Raw genomic sequence first — 25,642 nt, forward strand, 5'->3', positions numbered from 1 at the left:
TATTTTATTCTAATAATAAATAAGATATAATATTATTTATTATTATTAGTATAATAGAATAATAATAATAATAATAATAATAATAATAAATAATAAAATAGTAATAGAATAGAATAATAATAAAGAAGGGAATTTTGTTTACTTACCGTAAATTCCTTTTCTTCTAGCTCCAATTGGGAGACCCAGACAATTGGGGTGTATAGCTTCTGCCTCCGGAGGCCACACAAAGTATTACACTTAAAAGTGTAAAGCCCCTCCCCTTCAGCCTATACACCCCCCGTGCATCACGGGCTCCTCAGTTTTAGTGCAAAAGCAAGAAGGAGGAAAGCTAATAAACTGGTTAAAGTAAATTCAATCCGAAGAATTATGGGAGAACTGAAACCATTCAACATGAACAACATGTGTACACGAAAAAACAACAGCCCGAAGGGAACAGGGGCGGGTGCTGGGTCTCCCAATTGGAGCTAGAAGAAAAGGAATTTACGGTAAGTAAACAAAATTCCCTTCTTTGTCGCTCCATTGGGAGAACCAGACAATTGGGACGTCCAAAAGCAGTCCCTGGGTGGGTAAAATAATACCTCGTAATAGAGCCATAAAACGGCCCTTTCCTACAGGTGGGCAACCGCCGCCTGAAGGACTCGTCTACCTAGGCTGGCATCTGCCGAGGCATAGGTATGCACCTGATAGTGTTTGGTGAAAGTGTGCAGGCTCGACCAGGTAGCCGCCTGGCACACCTGCTGAGCCGTATCCTGGTGCCGCAAAGCCCAGGACGCACCCACGGCTCTGGTAGAATGGCCTTCAGCCCTGAGGGAACCGGAAGACCAGAAGAACGGTAGGCTTCGAGAATTGTTTCCTTGATCCACCGAGCCAGGGTGGATTTGGAAGCCTGTGATCCCTTACGCTGCCCAGCTAGAAGGACAAAGAGTGCATCCGAGCGGCGCAGGGGCGCCGTACGGGAAATGTAGATTCTGAGAGCTCTCACCAGATCTAACAAATGCAAATCCCTTTCACATTGATGAACTGGATGAGGACAAAAAGAAGGTAAGGAGATATCCTGATTGAGATGAAAGGGGGATACCACCTTCGGAAAAAAATTCCGGAACCGGGCGCAGTACCACCTTGTCCTGGTGAAACACCAGGAAAGGAGCCTTGCATGATAGCGCTGCTAGCTCAGACACTCTCCGAAGTGATGTGACCGCAACTAGGCGAGAAAGAGAGATATCCTTCAAAGGTTCGAAAGGTGGTTTCTGAAGGGCCATCAGAACCCTGTTTAGATCCCGCGGTTCTAACGGCCGCCTGTAAGGAGGGACTATGTGGCAAACCCCCTGCAGGAACGTGCGTACCTGAGGAAGCCTGGCTAGGCGCTTCTGAAAGAACACAGAGAGCGCTGAGACTTGTCCCTTAAGGGAGCCGAGCGACAAACCTTTTTCCAATCCGGATTGAAGGAAGGAAAGAAAAGAGGGCAAGGCAAATGGCCAGGGAGAAACTCCCTGAGCAGAGCACCAATACAAGAATAACTTCCACGCCCTGTGGTAGATCTTGGCAGACGTTGGTTTCCTGGCCTGTCTCATAGTGGCAATGGCCTCTTGAGATAACCCTGAGGACGCTAGGATCCAGGACTCAATGTCCACACAGTCAGGTTGAGGGCCGCAGAATTCAGATGGAAAAAACGGCCCTTGGGACAGTAAGTCTGGTCGGTCTGGTACCCACGGTTGGCCCACCGTGAGATGCCACAGATCCGGGTACCACGACCTCCTCGGCCATTCTGGAGCGACGAGAATGGCGCGGCGGCATCTCCTCGGATATGGTGGAGGCCGTGGCTTCCACCCACATCAAAATCCGCCGGACTTCCTGGAAGGCTTGCCGATTGCGTGTTCCGCCTTGGTGGTTGATGTAAGCCACCGCTGTGGAGTTGTCCGAATGAATTCGGATCTTGCTTGCCTTCCAGCCACTGCTGGAAAGCTTTTAGGGCAAGATACACTGCCCTGATCTCCAGAACATTGATCTGAAGGGAGGACTCTTGCTGAGTCCACGTACCCTGAGCCCTGTGGTGGAGACAAACTGCTCCCCACTCTGACAGACTCGCGTCCGTCGTGACCCCCGCCCAGGATGGAGGTAGGAAGGATTTCCCCTTCGACAATGAAGTGGGAAGAAGCCACCACCGAAGGGAATCTTTGGCTGCCTGAGAGAGGGAGACGTTCCTGTCGAGGGACGTCGACTTCCTGTCCCATTTGCGTAGGATGTCCCATTGAAGAGGACGCAGGTGAAACTGCGCGAAAGGGACTGCCTCCATTGCTGCCACCATCTTCCCCAGGAAGTGCATGCGGCGCTTCAGGGTGTGACTGACCTTGAAGGAGAGATTGCAACCCTGTCTGCAGTGACCGCTGTTTGTTCAGCGGAAGCATCACCATCGCTGAGAGGGTATGAAACTCCATGCCAAGATATGTCAGCGATTGGGCCGGTGTCAGATTTGACTTTGGAAAATTGATGATCCACCCGAAACCCTGGAGAGTCTCCAGAGTAGCGTTGAGGCTGTGTTGGCATGCCTCCTGAGAGGGTGCCTTGACAAACAGATCGTCTAAGTAAGGGATCACCGAGTGTCCCTGAGAGTGGAGGACCGCTACTACCGTTGCCATGACCTTGGTGAAAACCCGTGGGGCTGTCGCCAGGCCGAAAGGCAGTGCCACGAACTGAAGATGTTCGTCCCCTATGGCGAAACGCAGGAAGCGCTGATGCTCTGGTGCAATCTGCACGTGGAGATAAGCATCTTTGATATCGAATAATGCCAGGAAATCCCCTTGGGACATTGAGGCGATGACGGAGCGGAGGGAGTCCATCCGGAACCGCCTGTTTTTTACGTGTTTGTTGAGCAGTTTTAGGTCCAGGACCGGACGGAAAGACTCGTCCTTCTTTGGAACCACAAACAAGTTGGAGTAAAAACCGTGACCCGGTTGCTGAAAAGGAACCGGAACCACCACTCCTTCTGCCTTTAGAGTGCCCGCCGCCTGCATGAGAGCATCAGCTCTCTCGGGAGGCGGGGATGTTCTGAAGAATCTAATCGGAGGACGAGAGCTGAAACTCTATCCTGTAACCGTGAGACAGAATGTTTCTCACCCAACGGTCGTTTACCTGTGGCAGCCAGGAGTTGCAAAAGCGGGAGAGCCTGCCACCGACCGAGGATGCGGCGTGAGGAGGCCGAAAGTCATGAGGAAGCCGCTTTGGTAGCGGTACCTCCGGCGGTCTTTTTAGGACGTGACTTAGACCGCCATGAATCGGAGTTCCTCTGATCCTTCTGAGGTCTTTTGGACGAGGAGAATTGGGACCTGCCCGCGCCCCGAAAGGACCGAAACCTCGACTGTCCCCTCCTCTGTTGGGGTATGTTCGGTTTAGCCTGGGGTAAGGATGTGTCCTTTCCCTTGGATTGTTTGATGATGTCATCCAATCGCTCACCAAACCAAGTGGTCGCCAGAAAATGGCAAACTGGTCAAGCACTTTTTTGGAAGCAGAATCTGCCTTCCATTCCCGCAGCTACAAGGCCCTGCGTATTGCCACCGAAGTGGCGGACGCAACCACCGTCCGGCTCGCAGAGTCCAGGACAGCATTAATGGCGTAGGACGCAAATGCCGACGTCTGAGAGGTTAAAGACGCCACTTGCGGCGCAGACGTACGTGTGACTGCGTCAATTTGCGCTTGACCCGCTGAGGTCGCTTGGAGTGCCCATACGGCTGCGAATGCTGAAGCAAAAGACGCGCCGATAGCTTCATAGATGGATTTCAACCGGAGCTCCATCTGTCTGTCAGTGGCATCTTTGAGTGAAGCCCCATCTTCCACTGCAACTATGGATCTAGCCGCCAGTCTGGAGATTGGGGGATCCACCTTGGGACACTGAGCCCAGTCCTTGACAAAGTCAGAGGGGAAGGGTAACGTGTATCCTTAAGGCGCTTGGAAAAACGCTTATGGACAAGCTCGGTGTTTCTGGACTGCCTCCCTGAAGTCAGAGTGGTCCAGAAACGTACTCAATGTACGCTTGGGGTACCTGAAACGGAATCTCTCCTGCTGAAAAGCTGACTCCTCAGCCGTTGGGGCTGAGGGAGAAATATCCAACATTTGATTAATGGACGCTATAAGATCATTCACTATGGCGTCACCATCAGGTGTATCCAGGTTGAGAGCGGCCTCAGGATCAGAATCCTGATCAGCTACCTCCGCTTCATCATACAGAGAGTTGCTGAGACCCTGAACAATGTGATGATGTCCAGGGAAGCTCCCAGCGAGCTCGCTTAGGAGGTCTGGGACTGCGGTCCGTGTCAGAGCCTTCACCCTGGGACCTATGAGACACCCCGGGAGCACATTGTCGGTCCAACTGGGGGGACCAGGGTGCAAGATTCAACGGTGCCCATGGTCTGAGATACCGGTCTGGACTGCAAGGTTTCGAGCATCCCAGCCATAGTCTCAGAAAGTCTATCAGCAAAAACTGCCAACTCCGTCCCCGTCACCTGGACAGTGTTAACAGGTGGGTCTCCCTGGGCCACCATTAGCAGAGGCTCCGGCTTAGTAAGTGCTACAGGGGCCGTGCATTGCACACAATGAGGGTCTGTGGAACCTGCCGGTAGTATAGCCGTACATGCGGTGCAGGCAGCATAGTAAACCTGTGCTTTGGCACCCTTGCTTTTCGGGGACAACATGCTGTTATCTCCTCTGAGCAATCCAGGAGGGTATATAGCCAAAAATCAATAGTGCGACCGTACAGTGCAATGTATAGCATACAAGCATATAAATATATATGTACACTTCGGCACTAGTGGGGTCAGCACCTCAGGTGCTGCTTATGTGATCACCAGAATCCCTGTCTGGGACCCCCAGAGCTTGTCTCCCCTCTCCAGCAACAGAAAAGCTGACAGGAATGGCTGCCGGCGTCCTGTGGAGAGGAGGGGGCCGTGGGCGTGCTCCAGAAAGTGCGGGAATCCGGCGTCCCCACTGTGCTCAGTGAGAGGGGTGGAGTATGCAAAGCATGCTCCAGCTCTCAGCGCTGACGTCTTGTGCAGCGTCACGCCCTTCCCCTGACTGACAGGCCTGTGGGCGGGAAACAGTGAGACTAGGCCGCAAAAGCCGGGGACTAAAGTGATAAGCGCGGCCGGCGTATAAGCGCGGTCGGCGCGGAAGTCCCCGGCGCACTAACAGTCCCAGCCGCGCCGCAGTGTAAAAATGGCAGCGGCGGTCAGCGCGGCAGTCCCCAATAAACTAACACACCCAGCTACGCTGGAGTGTGTAATGGCACAAGCGCGGTCAGTGCCGCCGTCCCCGGTGCACTAACACACCCAACAGTGCTGCAGTGTGTCTGTGCGCGGTCCCCACGGGGACACAGAGTACCTCAAAGTAGCAGGGCCTTGTCCCTGTGATACTCGGCTCCTTGTCCAGCAGAATCCCCAGGGGCTGTGGATGGAGCACGGTCTCAGTGCCTGGAGACCGATTAGGATGCGTGCATGTGTGCATGCAAGCTATGCGTGCATGTGTGCCTCCTTCGCACAAAGCATTAGAACTGAGGAGCCCGTGATGCACGGGAGGGTGTATAGGCAGAAGGGGAGGGGCTTTACACTTTTAAGTGTAATACTTTGTGTGGCCTCCGGAGGCAGAAGCTATACACCCCAATTGTCTGGGTCTCCCAATGGAGCGACAAAGAAATAGTATAATATTATTAATAGTATAACATAATAAGTATAATAATAGAATAATAATAATAATAAAATAGTAATAGAATAATAATAAAATAGTATAATATTATTAATAGTATAATATAATAAGTATAATAATAGTATATTATTAATTATTATTATTAGTATAATAATAATAATACAATACTAATAGTATAATACTAAAAATAATAATACTAATTATTTAAATATATATTTCACTGTACAAAGTTATTAACATCTGTGGCTCTACCCAACCTGACCGCAGCGATGGCGCATACATCACGGAGGAGGAGATGGGATTATATTATGAAAACCACTTTGATGCTAGTCAGCTTTAACTGCTGCAGGTAAGGGGTTAATTGACTGATCCTGTTATTAAAGTAAAAGTGCCAGCTGTACGGTGAGTATGGATCCTCATAATAAACCTCTCACTTTAGCAGCTAAACATGGGGTCTTGTTTACAGCGAGGTTACATATACATGTAATTATATATATATATATATATATATATATATATATATATATATATATATATATATATATATATATATATATATATATATATATATATATATATATATATATATATATATATAATTACTTGGGGACAGAAATAGACCAGGAGGGCCAAAGCGGGTCCATAAAACAGGACGTGACACAGCACACACCACTACAGGTCTACTGGACTATTGCATATTTGTAGGGTTAGTATGGAATCTTTTACTGGTAGGATTAAAACGTGAACATAGAACTTACACCGAGTGCCCCCACGTCCACCACGTCCTCTCCCTCTTCCCCGTCCACGGCCCCTTCCTCTGAAGCCACCTCGGATTGTACCTTCACTTTTCACACTGGAAGCGTCGTCGTAATCGGGCCAGTCCCTCTCCTGCTTGTTATCAGGATACCAAGCTACAGGGGAAAACACATGGATTAGAAGCTCATATTTTTGCCATCTAAATTTTAGCCTTGGCAGAAGAAATCCTGAATAATGTGCAGGCATTGCCGGCATGCATAAGGCCTCCTTCACACGTCCGTGCAAAACATGAACATTTTGCACAGTCCATGGTGAAGGTCAGTGTTCTACGTGTGCTGTCCCTGTGCTATCCATGTGACAACTGGATAGCAAACAACAGCATGAGCTGTATACTTACCTTAGCTGCTGTTATTTCCGGGTCCGCGCTGACTGCAGTGAATATTCATGAGGCATAATGAGCGGGCCAGGAAGAGTCAGCAGCGCCGGAGAAAGGTAAGTATATAAAATTTATTTTTATGTGACCTTTTTTCTCCGGTATATCTAAGCGTGCTGTCAGTGTGACACTCGTGCTGCCGATAGAAAACTGACAACGCCATGTTGAGCACACGGTACATGTCAAAATATTTACATGTGCACAAACTTAGTGATTTTAATAGGTCTACAAGTGCCTGTGTCTTTGGTACATGTGAAAACAGACGTCACACGGATGTGTGAAGGGGGCCTAAGACAATGTACACAACTTTGAAGAAATTTTCACTTTTTGAAGTGGAATACTTCTTAAAAAAGGGAAATTGCAGCGTTAAAAGGGTATTCCCAACTCCTTAGGTATCCATGGTTAAAACCACAAGTAATTAACTCACTATATGAGTGGTTGTAACCATGGATACCTAAACTACTGCAATGCCCTGCACATTAGGTAAGACATGGTTAATCAAAAGAACTAGATACTACATTTCTAATTGGAGGTATTTGGTAATATGATTACACCTACTATATATTGGGATCTTGGAGATGGGAACACCCCTTTAATGCTGATTTACCAATAACAAGCAGTGATTAGTTGAAAGATGGTGCAAATTGGTTTGCACCCCCCTCCCTATGCAAATTGGTTTGCACCCCCCCTCCCTATGCAAATTGGTTTGCACCCCCCTCCCTATGCAAATTGGTTTGCACCCCCCCTCCCTATGCAAATTGGTTTGCACCCCTCTACTGATAGGCAATATACCTAGTCAATGAATGCTCAATTGTTTCTATTTACATAGACCCAAAATTGGCAGTAGGTGCAGACAAATGATCATTTGTTCCCATATCGTCGGCAGTACAATCCCTGTTTACAAGAGGAGATTAGCGGTCAATGATTTTTGGGTCTCATTCAATCAGTAGAAATGTATAAATGGGGCGATGAGCGCCAATCATTGACCAAAAACGCTGTTAATATCAGAAACGTTCCCCTTGTATCCATGTTCTACAGCAGCTCAGCCTCGTTCAATTGAAAGTAGCTGTGCCGCAGCAGCAGAGGCCGCCCGGAGTAATGTCTATGGAAAGAAACGCCTTCAGATCCTGGAGACAGGTTTGGACGTGTCTGGGCTCCTTGGGCGACACTTAATAGTCACACTCCCTTTGCTATGGCTCCAATTAGCCTTTCAGATACAAAATGCAATTGGCTTTCTGCCTCCTGTGTCCATTTACCCTTTACGTGTCATCCTTGAGTCTTTCATATTATATTGGTAGCCCTATATCCTGCTGAGGGCTGGTACCATTCAACTGGCTTGGTTTTCCCCAAATTTAACGGGTTAACACAAACCCTTTTAAGGAATATGATTCAGTGCCCATTTAGCGTGCATCTCCAGTTATAACTGTGCCCGCATTCTCCACCAAATGTGATAGATAACCATTTATCTAAGGCTAGTTTCACACTTGCGTTGGATGGGATCCGTTGCTATTCGCAGTATTGAGGAATTATGGTAACCGTTACAGGAAACCGTTATATTCCTCAAAGACTTCTATTAGCGACGGATAGCAACGGATGGTCTTGCATTGTATCCGCCCCGCAGCGCATCAGTTGTTTTGACGCTGACCGTCAGTGAGCGTCGGGCGGATGGAACGCTGCATGTAACGTTTTTTTGAGCAGCAGAAACCTTTATTTTTCACTGCGCATGCTCATTTTTTTTTGTTTATCACAAACTTTATTTTATTTCTCGGTGGCCGAACGTTCAGCTGAGCGCTCGGCCGCCGGCATGTGAGAGCGCTCGGCCGCCGGCTATTAAGAGCGATCAGCTGATCGTTCACAATAGTCGGCTGCCGGTAAACTAAAAAGAAAAGAAAAAAAAAAAAAAGCTTTCCGTTTTGTACGATCCGTAGCATTGCGTTGTGCCACTATTTGCAACGCATCCGTTGCATGTGTCACACAACGCAATGCTACGGATCCCGTCCAACGCAAGTGTGAAACTAGCCTTACTGTTATTTTCAAACAGTATTTTTCATTTTATAAGATTCACCCCAAATTTAGAAGAGGTAAATAGGAAAAAATAATTTTTAATGTTAAAATGAGGGTCCGTCTTATAATCCAAGTGCTCACCAGGGGGGAGCGTCGGTGGTGGAGCTGCTCAGGAAGGTCACAGGAGGCAGGGCTATGCTGCGGGCTCAGAGGAGGGGGTGTTGCGGCTCAGGGGAGTCTGCGTTACGGCGGGTGCCATTGATTTGCCTGTGGGCTGCGGTGGTTTTATCTGCTGGTGGGTCGCAGGGGTGACACCGCAGTGGAGCGTCTCACAAGAGTCACAGGACGGGGTGTTCCGGCGGCGTATGCCATTGATCTAAATGCGGGCTCCGTTGCATCGCCCGCGGTTGACGAGGACTTCAAGAGAATGGCCGCGGAGGTGGCACGTGCGCAGATAGGACTCCGCAGCTATTTTCTTGAAGTCCAGCGCGTCAACCGCGGGCGATTCAGTCAGTTTAATACACCCGTCAGGCAGTCAGTTTAATGCACCCGCTGTCAAGACATCCCATCCTGTGACCACCCCCGTGAGTCGCTCCCCTGCAGTGTCACCCCTTCAGCTCGCTGGCAGATCAAGCCGCCGCGACACCCCCGCAGCCCGCCGGCAAATCAGTGACGCCCACTGTATCGCAGATACCCCTGAGCTGCAACACCCCCCTCCTCTGAGACCCACTCCTCTGAGCCCCCCCCCACAGCCCGCCCGCAGATTAAAGACACCCCCGAGCGCATCCTGTGACCCTGCCTTCTATGACCCCGCTCCACCACTACCTCCCTTGTAAGCCATATCTGTTTTGTAAGATGCACCCCCATCTTACCTCCAGTTTTGGAGGGGAAAAAAAGTGCGTCTTACAATCCGGAAAATCCGGTAGTTGATAATTTTAGATTATATCATAACCTTCATATAAAGTAGCATTAGCTTTATGAAAGTTACAGGGCATATTAATTACACCTCACTTTAAAAAGAGGACAACCAGGAAAGAAAGTCACATCTTATAACCAAACATTCATATCACTAACCCCCCTCCTCCAAGGAAGTTAACGCAAGACGAAACGCGCGTTGGGCTGAGAAGTTCCACAGACCCTCTTTCTAAGTATTCTATATTCCTCTATTGCTTTATCCTTGCAGTCTTCGTTGCAGTATTTCTACTTGAGCACTATTGCACTTTATTATTATATAGATATCTGCTATCGGAACGTTAATTCTTTTTCTTTTATTTCGTTCATTTATTTTTATATTGTGATCTGATGGGATATTTAATGATAGCTTTTTGGTGTTCCCTCTGGTATTTATTCCCCTCCATATTTTTATCCTTTGGCGTTTTGTCTTCTGTGGGCAATTTCATGCCTTCTATTCTGCTCATGGGAGCTTTTTGAAATTTTTATAACCAAACATACCTTAAAGAGGGAAGAATAAAAAAAGGGAAAAAAAAAAAAATCAATATTTGCTGAAGCAATTTAAAAGGACATAAATTGTGAATGTGACAGTGGCTTATCCTGTCTGAAGTCACCACCTGTAAAGCCATAACCTGTTTTTGTGTCAACAATGCAGGGTATATATACTGTCAGAAACAGGGAGGTAATGGTACCTTTTGGGTCGCTCCTGTTGAGGGCAGGACGCGGTTGCTCATTTTGACGATTGTTCCTTGAAGCGGTCTTCTCTCGCGGTCCCTCGGGTTTCATTTCGATCTGCAGCGGGACCCACTTGTGCTTATTTCCTGTTAAAAGACAAATGTCCAGTATAAATTATATACACACACAATCAATATATTAAATATAATATAATATAATAAATTATATATATATATATATATATATATATATATATATATATATATATATATATATATATATATATATATATGTATATATATATACACACACACATATATATCCATACATATACACATATATATAAAACTTTTTTTTTTTACAAACATAAATAACTTTTTTATATATATCATCACATAGAATAGTAAAAACACTGCATGATCTTACAAAGGTGAAATCCGCAAACCTTATCGGAATCGCTAACCAGCTCATAGGAGGGCTGTATACACCGACTATGGGTCCAAAATATAGAGAATATAAGGCACCTTTCTTTTTGTGAGAGGATCGTTGGCCATCGTCATCCCCGTTCTTCTCCTCGCTGGACTCGTCAGATTTTACTCTTTGGTTTTCCTTCCCGTCGGCACTCTCTTCTTTCATCTCCTTCTTCCCAAATGACTTTCGGGCCGGCGGTAGTTTCGGGGGAGGCTAAAGGCACGATAAAAAAAAAAAAAAAAAAGTTACCCTTCTGAACTCATATGGTACATAATAAGTAATATAGGCAACCTTCATAATTCGGTATTTTAGGGAGTGCAACACTTATTTACTGGCCAAACCCTTCATGTAAAGGTCCAAATGAGACGGCCATGAAACCGTCCCTATATTGTAAGGGGACGTGCCCTGACAAGGAAAGTCCTATGGATGTATCCCCACCACATGGCCAGGTAATACTTTGGGGGGTTCATGGATTTACATGCAGCTCCTGCGTATATCACAGTCAATACAGGGAGAAACAGTGATTTGCCACCTTTCAGAAATGTTTCCCCTATAAACTATGTCAGTATTAGAAAAACAAAACAAACTGCGCCTTATTCACTCTCCCCTGGTCCCATGGTGAAGTCTCCCACCTCGACAGCACTACAGCGAAACAGTGAGTTGGCTTGTGCCATCATCTGGAGCTCACCGATTGACTGCAGCGCTGTCAATGTGGTGTCAGCGCTGCAGACAATCGGTGAGCTCCAGATGATGGCACGAGCCAACTCACTGTTTTGCTGTCGAGGTGGGAGACTTCACCATGGAACCAGGGGAGAGTGAGTAAGGCACAGTTTGTTTTTTACTACTAAAGGAGACGAAGGAAAAAATTCTGAAAAGAGACAACCCCTTTATCCGCAGATATGGACAACAGCTTCTTATTTAAGCTGTACATTTCGGAAATTAGTCATCAGACTTTGGTCAGGTGATTGGATCGGGGGGCGGGGGGGTGACCCATATTGCATAGGACACGGTCACAATTACCGATTGTCTTCAGCTGGGAAAACTCTGCAAAGAGAAGGTCCCGAATTGTCCCCCATCATTACACAGCCTGTAACAGGGCTGTCACACCGCTTTCCTGGAGTCCTGAATGTCAGCTAATAGCATTATGGTGTAAGCCTCAATCAATGCCTCCAATGTAAATGAAAGCTATAGAGCAAGCCAAATCAATTAAAGGGGTATTCCAGGAATAGAAAGTGATAGCGATCTGCAGAGTGGTGGGAGCCGGACTGTGGAGACCCCAACCAAAGCCAGAAAAGCAAATCAAAGCCGCTGACATTTCCTCCGCTTCATTCATCCATTTTTGGCTACATATAGAGCAATTTTACACCATGGAAAAACTTGCCATATACCCTTTGCAAAAGAACAAGTTCCACTGGCGGCAAAATGTTGACAATTTTGCATTGGATTTCATAAAACACCCCCCAAAAGGCCCCCATAGACATTAAATGGCTGTCGGCAAAGAAGGGAATTTTGTTACTTACCGTAAATTCCTTTTCTTCTAGCTCCAATTGGGAGACCCAGACGATTGGGTGTATAGCTACTGCCTCCGGAGGCCACACAAAGCATTACACTAAAAAGTGTAAGGCCCCTCCCCTTCTGGCTATACACCCCCCGTGGGATCACGGGCTTGCTCAGTTTTAGTGCTAAAGCAAGAAGGAGGAAAGCCAATAACTGGTTTAAACAAATTCAATCCGAAGTAACATCGGAGAACTGAAAACCGTTCAACATGAACAACATGTGTACCCGAAAACAACCAAAAATCCCGAAGGAAACAGGGCGGGTGCTGGGTCTCCCAATTGGAGCTAGAAGAAAAGGAATTTACGGTAAGTAACAAAATTCCCTTCTTCTTCGGCGCTCCATTGGGAGACCCAGACGATTGGGACGTCCAAAAGCAGTCCCTGGGTGGGTAAATTAATACCTCATGTTAGAGCTGTAAAACAGCCCTTCCCTACAAGGAGGCAACCGCCGCCTGCAGGACTCTTCTACCTAAGCTGGCATCCGCCTAAGCGTAGGTATGCACCTGACAATGCTTGGTGAAAGTGTGCAGACTCGACCAGGTAGCTGCCTGGCACACCTGCTGAGCCGTAGCCTGGTGCCGTAATGCCTAGGGCGCACCCACGGCTCTGGTAGAATGGGCTTTCAGCCCTGATGGAACCGGAAGCCCAGCAGAACAGTAGGCTTCAAGAATTGGTTCCTTGATCCATCGAGCCAGGGTGGATTTGGAAGCCTGCGACTCTTTACGCTGATTAGCAACAAGCACAGAGAGTGCATCCGAGCGGCGCAGAGGCGCCGTGCGGGAAATGTAGATTCTGAGTGCTCTCACCAGATCCAACAAATGCAAATCCATTTCATATCGATGAAATGGATGAGGCAAAAGGAAGGTAAGGAGATATCCTGATTGAGATGAAAGGGGGATACCACCTTAGGGAGAACTCCGGAATCGGGCGCAGCACTGCCTTGCCTTGGTGAAACACCAGGAAGGAAGCTTTTGGATGACAGCGCTGCTAGCTCGGACACTCTCCTAAGAGACGTGACCGCTACCAGAAAGGCCTCTTTCTGGGAAAGTCGAGAGAGTGAAACATCTCTCAGAGGCTCGAAGGGCGGCTTCTGGAGAGCAATTAGTACCCTGTTCAGATCCCATGGGTCCAACGGCCGTTTGTACAGAGGGACAATGTGACAAACCTCCTGCAGGAACGTGTGTACCTGAGGAAGTGGTGCTAGGCGCTTCTGAAGAATACAGATAGCGCTGAGACTTGTCCTTTAAGGGAGCCGAGTGACAACCTTTTTCCAAACCAGATTGCAGGAAGGAAGGAAAAGTAGGGAATGCAAATGGGCAGGGAGACACTCCCTGAGCAGAGCATTAAGAGAAGAATATCCTCCACATCCTGTGGTAGATCTTGGCAGACGTCGGTTTTCTAGTCTGTCTCATGGTGGCAATGACGTCCTGAGATAATCCTGAAGACGCTAGGATTCAGGACTCAAAGGCCATACCGTCAGGTTCAGGGCCGTAGAATTCAGATGGAAAAAACGGCCCTTGGGACAGTAAGTCTGGCCGGGCTGGAAGTGCCCACGGTTGGCAGACCGTGAGATGCCACAGATCCGGGGACTACGACCTCCTCGGCCAGTCTGTGGCGATGAGGATGGCGCGGCGGCAAACGGACCTGATGTTGCGTAGCCCTCTGGGCAGCAGTGTCAGAGGGGGAAACACATAGGTAGCTGGAACTGCGACCAAACCTGAACTAAGGCGTCTGCCGCCAGAGCTCTTTGATCGTGATACCGCGCCATGAAAATCGGAACCTTGTTGTTGTGCCGAGACGCTATTAGGTCGACGTTCAGCATCCCCCAGCGTTGACAGATTTCCTGAAAACCGTCCGGGTGAAGATACCCTTCCCCTGCGTCCATACCCTGGCAACTGAGGAAGTCTGCTTCCCAGTTTTCTGCGCCCGGGATGTGAACTGCGGATATGGTGGATGCTCTGTCTTCCACCCCCATCTGACTCCGCCGGACTTCCTGGGAGGCTTGCCGACTGCGTGTTCCGCCTTGGTGGTAGATGTATGCCACCGCTGTGGAGTTGTCCGACTGAATTCGGATGTGTGTGTTTTCCAGCCACGGCTGGAAGGCTTGCAGGGCAAGATACACTGCCCAGATTTCCAGCACATTGATTTGAAGGATGGACTCCTCTGAAGAGAGTCCTTGACCGTCTGAGAAGGGGGACGTTCCTTCTAGGGACGTCGACTTCCCATCCCATTGGCAAAGAATGCCACATTGGAGTGGACGCAGATGAAACTGCGCGAAAGTGACTGCCTCTGCATGAGGCGTGTTAAGGGGTGTGACTGGCCGTGAAGGAGAGACTGCACCCCCGTCTGTAGTGAACGCTGTTTGTCCAGCGGAAGCTTCACTATCGCTGAGGGAGCGTGACACTCCATGCCCAGATATGTCAGCGATTGGGTCGGTGTCAGATTTAACCTTGAGAAGTTGATGATCCACCCGAAACTCTGGAGAGTCTCCAGCGCTACGCTCAGGCTGTGTTGGCATGCCTCTTGAGAGGGTGCCTTGACAAGTCGACCGTCCAAGGAAGGATCACCGAGTGACCCTGAGAGTGCAGGACTGCTCCCACTGCTGCCCTGAACTTGGTGAAAACCCGTAGGGCTGTCGCCAGACCGAAGGGCAGGGTTACGAACTGAAGATGCTCGTCTTCAATAACGAAACGTAGCAAACGTTGGTGCTCTGGAGCAATCGGCACGTGGAGATAAGCATCCTGATGTCTATTGATGCTAGGAAATCTCCTTGAGACATTGAGGAAATGACGGAGCGGAGGGATGCCATCCGGAACCGCCTGGCCTTCACGTGCTTGTTGAGCAGTTTTAGGTCCCCCACAATCAGATTGGAGGAAAAACCGTGTCTTGTTCCTGAAGAGGAGCAGGAATTACCACTCCTTCTGCCTGCAGAAGAGCATCGGCTCGGTGGGTAGGTGGGGAAGTTCTGAAGAATCGAGCCGGAGGCCGAGAACAGAACTCTATCCTGTACACGTGAGACACAATGTCTCTCACCCACCGGTCTGTGACCTGTGGCAGCTAAATGTTGCCAAGGCGAGAGAGTCTGCCACCAACCGCGGATGCGGAGAGAGAGAGCTTAAAGTCATGAGGAGACCGCCTTGGAAGCGGTTCCTCTGGCTGCCTTCCTTGGGCGTGATTGAGCCCGCCTGGAATCTGAGCCCCTCTGAGCCCTTTGAGCCCTTTTGGACTAGGACAATTTGGACCTGCCCGAGCCTGGGAAGGACCGAAACCTCGACTGTCTCTCTCGGACAGCATTAATAGGGTAAGTCGCAATGCAGACATTGCGAGGATAAGGACGCTACCTGCGGCACAGATGTACCTGTGCTCAAGACCAGCTGCGCAAGACCAGCTGACATAGCTTAGAGCGCCCATACAGCTGCGAATGCCGGAGCAACCGACACGCCGATAGCTTCATAGACAGATTTCAACCAGAGGTCCATCTGTCTGTCAATGGCATCTTTAAGTGAAGTCCCATCTCCACTGCAACTATGGATCTAGCCGCAAGCCTGGAGATTGGGGGATCCACCTTTGGACCCTGGGTCCAGCGCCTGACCACGTCAGGGGGAAAGGGATAACATGTATCCTTAATACATTTGGAGAAACGCTTATCTGGTAAGCGTGGTGATTCTGAACTGCTTCTCTGAAGTCAGCGTGGCCAGAAAAGTACTCAATGTACGCTTGAGATACTGAAATGGGATTTCTCCTGCTGGGAAGCTGACTCCTCCACTGAAGGAGCTGGAGGAGAGATATCCAACATGCCATTGCTGTACGCTATAAGATCAGTCACCATGGCGTCACCATCCGGTGTATCCGGATTGAGAGCGGTGTCAGGATCAAAGTCCTGATCAGCTACGTCTGCCTCATCATACAGAGAGTCCTCTGCTGTGACCCTGACTAGTGATGAGGCCGAGTGCCGCTCCCAGCGAGCTCGCTTAGGCTGTCTGGGACTGTCGTCCGTGTCAGAGCCTTCACCCTGGAATGCCTGGGACCCCCCCGGAGCACTGATTTTGTTCCAAATGAGGGTGGCCAGGGAGCAATGATCAAGATTGCCCATGGCCTGTCTGGACTGCAAGTCACTATCCCATGACAATCTATCAGCCGAAACTGCAACACCGTCCCTGTCCATGGACAGGGTTCACAGGTGGTTCCTTTGGTCACCTCTAGTAGAGACCCCGGCTGACCAAGTGCTACAGGGGAGCATTGCACACAACGGGGGTCAGTGGAACCGTATCACATGCAGTAAAAGCAGCATAGAAAGCCTGTGTTGCTTTTTTGCTGCTGTAGTCTAGCCATCTAGGAGCATATAGCCAAGAATAGCGACCGTACAGTGCAATGTATAGCATACAAGCATAAAGTACAAATGAGCACTTCAGCACATGCAATATGAGCAGCTTAGAAAGCCTGTGCCTTGGCACCCTTGCTTTTTTGCTGCTGTAGACTAGCCATCTAGGAGAATATAGCCAAGAATAGCGACCGAACAGTGCAATGTATAGCATACAAGCATAAAGTACAAATGAGCACTTCAGCACATGCAATACAAGCAGCCTAGAAAAACTGTGCCTTGGCACCCATGCTTTTTTGCTGCTGTAGTCTAGCCATTCTAGGAGAATATAGCCAAGAATAGCGACCGTACAGTGCAATGTATAGCATACAAGCATAAGTACAAATGAACACTTCAGCACATGCAATACAAGCAGCATAGAAAGCCTGTGCCTTAGCACCCTTGCTTTTTTGCTGCTGTTGTCTCGCCATCTAAGAGGGCATATAGCCAAAAATAGCGACCTACAGTGCAGTGTAAGCATAAAATACAAATGGACACAACGGTATTTAGTGGGGTCAGCACTTCAGGTGCTGCTTACCGCCCGCCTATAGGCGGGTGTGTGGTCGCCAGAGTCCTGTGACTGGCTGCCCAGAGCTTGTCTCCGTTCACCAGCTCGGATGCAGGAATGGCTGCCGGCGTCCTTCTCCAGCTCGTGTGACGAGGGGCGGGCCGTGGGCGTGCCCCAGGCAAGAGCGGGAAACCGGCGTCCCACTGTGTCCAGTGAAGGGGGCTGGAGAATGCAAAGCAGACTCCAGCCCTCGGCGCTGACTTTCTGTACAGCGTCCCGCCTCTCCCCTGACTGGCAGGGCTGGGGGCGGGAACGAAACGAAAACTAAGCCGCAAAGCCGGGGACTCGGGTAATAAGCGCGGCCGTCCTATGTGCACGGCCAGCGCGGAGTCCCCGGCGCACCACAAGTCCCAGCCGCGCCACAGTGTAAAAACACCCAGCAGCGGCCCGGCGCGGCAGTTCCCAATACATAAATTCACACAGCAAAGCTGCCGTGAATAATAGCACGAGCGCTCCGCGCTGTTGTCCCCGGCGCACTAGCACTCCCAGCAATGCTGGTGTGTGTGTGCGCGATGTGTACGGGGACACAGAGTACCTTAATGTAGCAGGGCCCTGTCCCTGACGATACTCAGCTCCGTATCCAGCAGGTTCTCTGGGTCTGTGGATGGAGCCCGGTCTCAGTGCCTGGAGACCTGTAAGATCCCACTTCACCCAGAGCCCTGAGGGGGGATGGGGAAGGAAAACAGCATGTGGGCTCCAGCCTCCGTACCCGCAATGGGTACCTCAACCTTAACAAACACCCGACAAAAGTGGGGTGAGAAGGGAGCATGCTGGGGGCCCCATATGGGCCCACTTTTCTTCCATCCGACATAGTCAGCAGCTGCTGCTGACTAAAAACAGTGGAGCTATGCGTGGATGTCTGACCTCCTTCGCACAAAGCTTGAAAACTGAGCAAGCCCGTGATCCCACGGGGGGTGTATAGCCAGAAGGGGAGGGGCCTTACACTTTTTAGTGTAATGCTTTGTGTGGCCTCCGGAGGCAGTAGCTATACACCCAATCGTCTGGGTCTCCCAATGGAGCGCCGAAGAAATAATGCATCGGACAAAAACTACCTCAGCCGACTCTTCCATACTTTGGAGCTCTCCCTGGGCTGAGACGTCCTGTATCCTCCGTGAGAAAGCCACCGACTGACCTCATCTCTGAATGGGACACGCCCAATTGACATCTCTCCTGACTATCAGTCGCCCGGCCGGTGCCCCATACACATTAGAACGTAGGCCGATCCTGTTGACATCGGCAGGTGCGGCCAACATTAGCCTGATGTGTATGGAGGTCTGGGGGACTGCTGGCTATTGTGATCTGGCCACCAAATAAGTGTCTAGTTTTAGCCAACCTGTCACCTACTCACCTATATGCCGGCGGTCCGGTCCGATTGGGAGTCATTGATTTTGATCCGATGCCTCCTCTCTTCCCGCTTCATGTGGAGGACGCGTCTACGTCATCCACACAGAGTCCTCCATCACGATCCTGAGCGCCGCTCTCGGCCCTGCTGCGGGCACAGCACCGTGTTGTAATGCGCAGGTGCGAGGCAAGGTCAAAAGACCGCCCGCGCATGTGCGCTACAATACTTTGATCTGCCCATCACAGAGCATAGAAGTGCGCCTGCGCAGGCGCGCAATGGAAGACATTGTGTGGATGACATAGGATGAGTTACCCACACAAAGCAAGAAAGGACGGCGATCGCAAGGATAGGGGAGGCGCTGTGTCAAGACTAGCGACATCCATCGGACCAGACCGCCCCGCAGGTAAGTAGGTGAATATAAAAAAAGAAGATACAGAACTATTCTCCTTCAGCCCCACCTATGAGGAACGGGGGCGCCGGCGGGGGCCCAAGGGAACGGGGGCGCCGGCGGGGGCCCAAGGGAACGGGGGCGCCGGCGGGGGCCCAAGGGAACGGGGGCGCCGGCGGGGGCCCAAGGGAACGGGGGCGCCGGCGGGGGCCCAAGGGAACGGGGGCGCCGGCGGGGGCCCAAGGGAACGGGGGCGCCGGCGGGGGCCCAAGGGAACGGGGGCGCCGGCGGGGGCCCAAGGGAACGGGGGGCGCCGGCGGGGGCCCAAGGGAACGGGGGCGCCGGCGGGGGCCCAAGGGAACGGGGGCCCAAGGGAACGGGGGCCCAAGGGAACGGGGGCCCAAGGGAACGGGGGCCCAAGGGAACGGGGGCCCAAGGGAACGGGGGCGCCGGCGGGGGCCCAAGGGAACGGGGGCGCCGGCGGGGGCCCAAGGGAACGGGGGCGCCGGCGGGGGCCCAAGGGAACGGGGGCGCCGGCGGGGGCCCAAGGGAACGGGGGCGCCGGCGGGGGCCCAAGGGAACGGACCATCTCGGGTTCTCCTAACCAGAATTCAAAGGCTTGTTTTGATCAGATCAACCATCAGACGTGTTAAACCGACCACAACACAGGTACACGTTGCACTTGCACCTATATTGGGTCATACATGTTTAGAAATTATTGATCCGAAAGCAGCCACAGCCTTGGTGGAGGCCGTGGCATCTGTCCATCATTGCAAACTGATCTAACACCGCATATTTCTTTTGCAACTGGCGCTTTCCTATAGTCACGTAACTATCCATGTGGATGCGCTTTGGGCCTTCAACCGATGAAGAAACCATTTGCTTTATCCCAACATACACTTGGACCGCGGTGTAAAACGCGCCGTGCACTCAGCCATATCAATGCATAGAGGGGTTTTACAAATAGGAGTAACCATTGTGGAATATATTCCAGCCTTTATACGGGTAAGGGTTACTTTAAGCAGCCGCTCGCCCATACGTAAGACAAAAGGAAACATTGTCCCCTAATGCAATCACACAAAATATAGATTACGGGCAAGAATTAACTCAAGAACGCGCAAGCCAAAAGCGTGCAGACAGATTTGCAATGATCGAAGCCGTAAGTGCCCACTACTGGTGATAAAAACATTAGACCCCCCCAGGCATACCGACACAGATTAACTCGTTCCTAAAAGTACAAGAATCCGGGCTGCAGCCGAGGACGGTAATCCAGCAGCCGGGGAGGTGAGGAGGAGGCATAATCTGCAGATTAACCAGGGGATAAATAAGGCAGTGTCATCAAAGCTTAGGTTGTGACCGCTTAAGTAAGAGATGACAATAGATTAAGTAATGCCTGGTTGTAGCAGAGTTGGAATTGTTGGCATCGCTTCCGCACGACAGGCGACATTTCTGTTCTACTCATCCGTCCGGACAAAATAAAAATCGTCTAAAAAAGACACATTTTCCGTTCCCAAACAAGTGACCGCAGATCTCCCTTACCTGTGTCCTCAAAGAGCTAAATGAAACCCGAAACCGCCACATGCTCCCAAGCCAAGTTACTCTACCCAGGATCCTAAAAATACATCTGGGGTTGAAGGCTTCACCCAGAGAGCGGTGCATGCTGCACCAGAGGCTTCCAGTCCCAGAATAGAGACGACCAGCGGTGGACCCGGTGGGAGGACTTGGAAGGAGGGCAGCCCCCTAAATGGAAATCCTGCAGGGGGGACCTGCGTGTGCTATTCCTGGTGTCACACAGCCACGGCCAAAGCTCCGCGCCTGAAATGTAACTGCGGGACAGAGGCGGGGGGTGATGGCCGCCATTCATCACACATTCCACATCAACATTGGGGGGTATGATGGATGACTAGCAGCGCTGCACCGCCGCAAAATACTGCAAACCCTCCCCTCTACGGGGCCTTCAGAGACATTGACGTGTGGGGGTCCGTTGCTTCTTAAAAAAAAAAAAATTGTATGAAGACGAAAATCATTAATCGCTCAAAGACAAGCCGACGGACTTGCTATCAAGTGACAATTCTATAAAAATCCGATAAATCCTATGGAATCTGCAAATTCAAGCATGGAGTTTAATTCATAGCAAAATAGTAAAAAAAAAGTTAAAAAATGCAAAGTTAATGGTAAACTAAGCAAAAATGTAGGGGCGGAGATCCTGATTGCAGTGATGTGTCACTTACTACGCTGCTTGTTGCCGTTTTGATGGAATGCCTGTTTTGTTTTCTTAGCAGAGCTAAGAACGCTGAGCTGTGTATAGCCCCGCCCATAACAATGATTGGCAGCTGTCTGTGGACACTGTACATCCTGAGAAAGCTGGCAATCAGTGGTGGTGGAACAGATCAGTTGGACTACCTGGCACGTGATACCTAGTCCTGCAGCGATTATCTCCTGATGTTGATTGAATTGAATCCACAGCAAACTGCTACAATCAGACTCTCTGCCCCTGCATTGTGCTTCTCTAAGATTATACAGCAAAAAGCTAGAGTAGGATGCTACGGTGGTCTCTGCTGGGTCTGGAAGTAATTACTAGTGATGAGCGGGCACTACCATGCTCGGGTGCTCTGTACTCATAACTAGTGATGAGCGGGCACTACCATGCTCGGGTGCTCTGTACTCGTAACTAGTGATGAGCAGGCACTACCATGCTCGGGTGCTCTGTACTCGTAACTAGTGATGAGCAGGCACTACCATGCTCGGGTGCTCAGTACTCGTAACTAGTGATGAGCAGGCACTACCATGCTCGGGTGCTCTATACTCGTAACTAGTGATGAGCGGGCACTACCATGCTCGGGTGCTCAGTACTCGTAACTAGTGATGAGCGGGCACTACCATGCTCGGGTGCTCAGTACTCGTAACTAGTGATGAGCGGGCACTACCATGCTCGGGTGCTCAGTACTCGTAACTAGTGATGAGCGGGCACTACCATGCTCGGGTGCTCAGTACTCGTAACTAGTGATGAGCGGGCACTACCATGCTCGGGTGCTCAGTACTCGTAACTAGTGATGAGCGGGCACTACCATGCTCGGGTGCTCAGTACTCCTAACTAGTGATGAGCGGGCACTACCATGCTCGGGTGCTCAGTACTCCTAACTAGTGATGAGCGGGCACTACCATGCTCGGTACTCAAAACGAGCTGTTGGACGCTCGGATGGGCTCAACTTGTGTACCAAGTATAATGGAAGCAAATGAGGAACTTGAGCATTTTTTGAGAAGATCTATCAGAAAACTGCTCGAGTTCACCATTGACAAATCTACTTTGGTACTACAGTCATGCCCATCCAAGCATCTAACAGCTCGTTACAAGTACCGAGCATGGTAGTGCTCACTCATCACTAGTTACGAGTACTGAGCACCCGAGCATGGTAGTGCCCGCTCATCACTAGTTACGAGTACTGAGCACCCGAGCATGGTAGTGCCCGCTCATCACTAGTTACGAGTACTGAGCACCCGAGCATGGTAGTGCCCGCTCATCACTAGTTACGAGTACCGAGCACCTGAGCATGGTAGTGCTCACTCATCACTAGTTACGAGTACTGAGCACCCGAGCATGGTAGTGCCCGCTCATCACTAGTTACGAGTACTGAGCACCTGAGCATGGTAGTGCCCGCTCATCACTAGTTACGAGTACTGAGCACCCGAGCATGGTAGTGCCCGCTCATCACTAGTTACGAGTACTGAGCACCCGAGCATGGTAGTGCCCGCTCATCACTAGTAAGGACCCATTTGGTCACCTGCCGCAACCAGCAACAGGTTTTATCAGTTGGGTGCCCAATTTACATAGTGATCCTTTCCTCCCCTGGCAAAGACCACCAGAAATGACTGCCCTAGAGCAATGAATATTTTAACTATGCTTTTTTCTTACTAATAGCAGTAATTTTTTTTTTTTTTTATTGCCAGTCAGACAAGCCCTTTAAGCATAGTGCAAACACTTCTACCACTGGGAAGAACTTGGAACCAGACAAGATTTTTTTTCCACTCCTCTAAAACCTGGCTCCCAAGATTGGTCCAACCCATTAGTAAAATTTGCAAGCAATGATCTGTGTCGTGAGGTCACGTATATGGGAGCGTCTTACCGGTGTGCTCTTATGGGCGATCTCTCCAGGCGTGGGCCAGTTGGTGGCATCACCAAAGTCTCCAACCTGCCAAAAGGTAAAGAAAAAAGGAATTTCAGGTACTTTCATATTTAAAAAAAAAATCAAATCTTTATTTTTATATAGCGCTAACATATTCCGTAGCGCTTTACATACATCAGGAACACTGCCCCCATTGGGGCTCACAATCTAAAGTCCCTATCTGTATGTCTGGAGTGTGGGAGGAAACCGGAGGAAACCCACGCAAACACGGGGAGAACATACAAACTCCTTGCAGACTGTGTGCTTGGTGGGATTTGAACCCAGGACCCCAGCGCTGCAAGACTGCAGTGCTAACCACTGAGCCACCATGCCACCCTAGCCACCTTGTAAGGAAATCCATTTACAAAAATAATTTTAGCCTCAGACATAATATAAACACAATAAATTGTAGTCAGAAAATCCCTTAAAAAAACAAAAAAAATTAACTAGAAGAAAAAAACAAAAAATAAAGTAAAAAAATAAAAATTAAATAAAAAAATAGTAATTAAACTAAATAAAAAAATTAGTAGTAAAATAAAAATTAAATAGTAAAGTAAATAAAGTAAAATGAAAAATAGTAATAAAACAAAAAAAAAATTCGTAATAAAATAAAAATTAAATTAAAAAATAGAAATAAAAAAATAAATAAATAGTAAATTTACTACCATCATCAATATATTCTAGGAACAAGTATACACCTAGAGATGCCAAGTATATCATTCTATATCATGTACAAGCATTATGCAGCATACCCCGGCAATTTGTATACCAGGCACAATATACAGCGAGTTCCACCGGTGTGAGCTGAAAGCCTCATATGTGCCTATGAGACCAAATTTGGGTGGCCACCATCAGAAGACGGGGCAGCTCCGGAACGGAGCATTTCCAGGCACTTGCTGCCGCCGCCGGGACCAGCAACAGTTGGACCCCGGCCGATCAGACATTGATCACCTATCCCAAGGTAGGCCATCAATGTAAAAGTAGTGGACAACCCCTTTAAAAGACACGCTGCATAAGTTCCTAAAGTCACCATGTTCCCCTCGCCTTAAGTCATAGCACTCGTAAGAAAAACAAGTGGAGCGGACAGATCGCCCCACCGCAGCACTTAACGCAGAGAGGTCAAAGTGCAGAAGTTACGAGGCAGCAGACGGCCAACCACGGGCTCGAGTAGCGCAGCGTCGCACCATTTTTAGATGTTTGTGCACCATTACCTTTTATTACAAGAAAGGAACGGTAAACTGTGGCCACGACTTTCTTTAAACGGTAGGCGCGGATTTTTTAGGGAATTATTTCTCTCCGCCGGGTTATTAAAACCACCAAAGAGAACTGAAAACTACTCAAAACAGGCGGGAAAAATCTTTAGCTGGGATTGGACAGTCGGGGTCTCCGTAGAGTCACTCTCATTTTGACAAATGACGCAATCCCTTTAAGGGGGCGCACAACATGCGACAGCGGAGACATTCCAGTCCTGCGTGAAGTCCCAGTTGTGAGACCAGTGACAACACACCTCCCCTGAAAACAAAAGGATCAGGACTGAAAGGGAACCTGTCACCTGTAAAAAGGCTATTAACCTGCAGATAAGGGGGTTCATCTGCAGGTTAATAGAGTATGGAACCTGCCCAGCATCATACCCCACTGCTGGGAGGAAAAATACTTTAATCCTCCATGGTTTCGGTCATGGGGGCAGCACCGGTGTGTGGATTCAGTCACGGCTCTGTGTATGTAACCGCACCCCGCAATGACTGACAGCCACCCTGCATTAGAGGAGGCTGTCAGTCAGTGCGGAAAACGAGGTTACAGCTGCCACTTTCCATACACAAAGCCGTGACTGAACCTGCGCCGCCTCCATGACTGAAAGCAGAACGCCGCTGAGAGGATTAAAGTTGTTTTCTTCCCAGCAGCAGAGATCGAAGTGAAAGCGCTGGGCAGGTTCCAAACTCTATTACCCTGCACATTAACCCCATATCTCCAGGTTAATAGCATTTTTACAGGTGACAGTTTCCCTTTAACCCCTTAACGACCCATGACGTACTGGGTACGTCATTGATCATGTAAGCCCCGCCCCCGGCGGCGATCCGCGCACATATGAGCTGTCATCAACAGCTGACATGTGTGCCTGCTAGCCGCGGGTGGAATCGCTTCCACCTGCGGCCATTAACCCCTTACATTTCGCTGCCAAAATCTGACAGCGATATGTATATGGGCGCCGCCATGACAGTCACTTACCCCGCCCCCACCGGAAGTCATGTGACATGATCACGTGACTTTCGATGGTTGCCATGGT

The 25,642-nt window shown here is 49.6% G+C and overlaps 1 protein-coding gene across 3 annotated transcripts in view; it reads right to left on the reverse strand.

Moving 5' to 3' along the window:
- LARP1 (La ribonucleoprotein 1, translational regulator) overlaps window positions 1–25,642 on the reverse strand; it is a 130,193-nt gene that overhangs the window by 58,214 nt on the left and 46,337 nt on the right. For all 3 annotated transcript variants that reach the window (XM_075344311.1, XM_075344310.1, XM_075344312.1), the window contains exons 3-6: window positions 23,320–23,385; window positions 11,035–11,194; window positions 10,528–10,656; window positions 6,450–6,602 (exon numbers count right to left, since the gene is read on the reverse strand). In XM_075344311.1, coding sequence (XP_075200426.1) covers window positions 6,450–6,602; window positions 10,528–10,656; window positions 11,035–11,194; window positions 23,320–23,385 — 508 coding nt within the window. The remainder of the gene's footprint in view (window positions 1–6,449; window positions 6,603–10,527; window positions 10,657–11,034; window positions 11,195–23,319; window positions 23,386–25,642) is intronic.

This window comes from Anomaloglossus baeobatrachus, chromosome 4, assembly GCF_048569485.1.
Source record: "Anomaloglossus baeobatrachus isolate aAnoBae1 chromosome 4, aAnoBae1.hap1, whole genome shotgun sequence".
NCBI lineage: Eukaryota > Metazoa > Chordata > Amphibia > Anura > Aromobatidae > Anomaloglossus > Anomaloglossus baeobatrachus.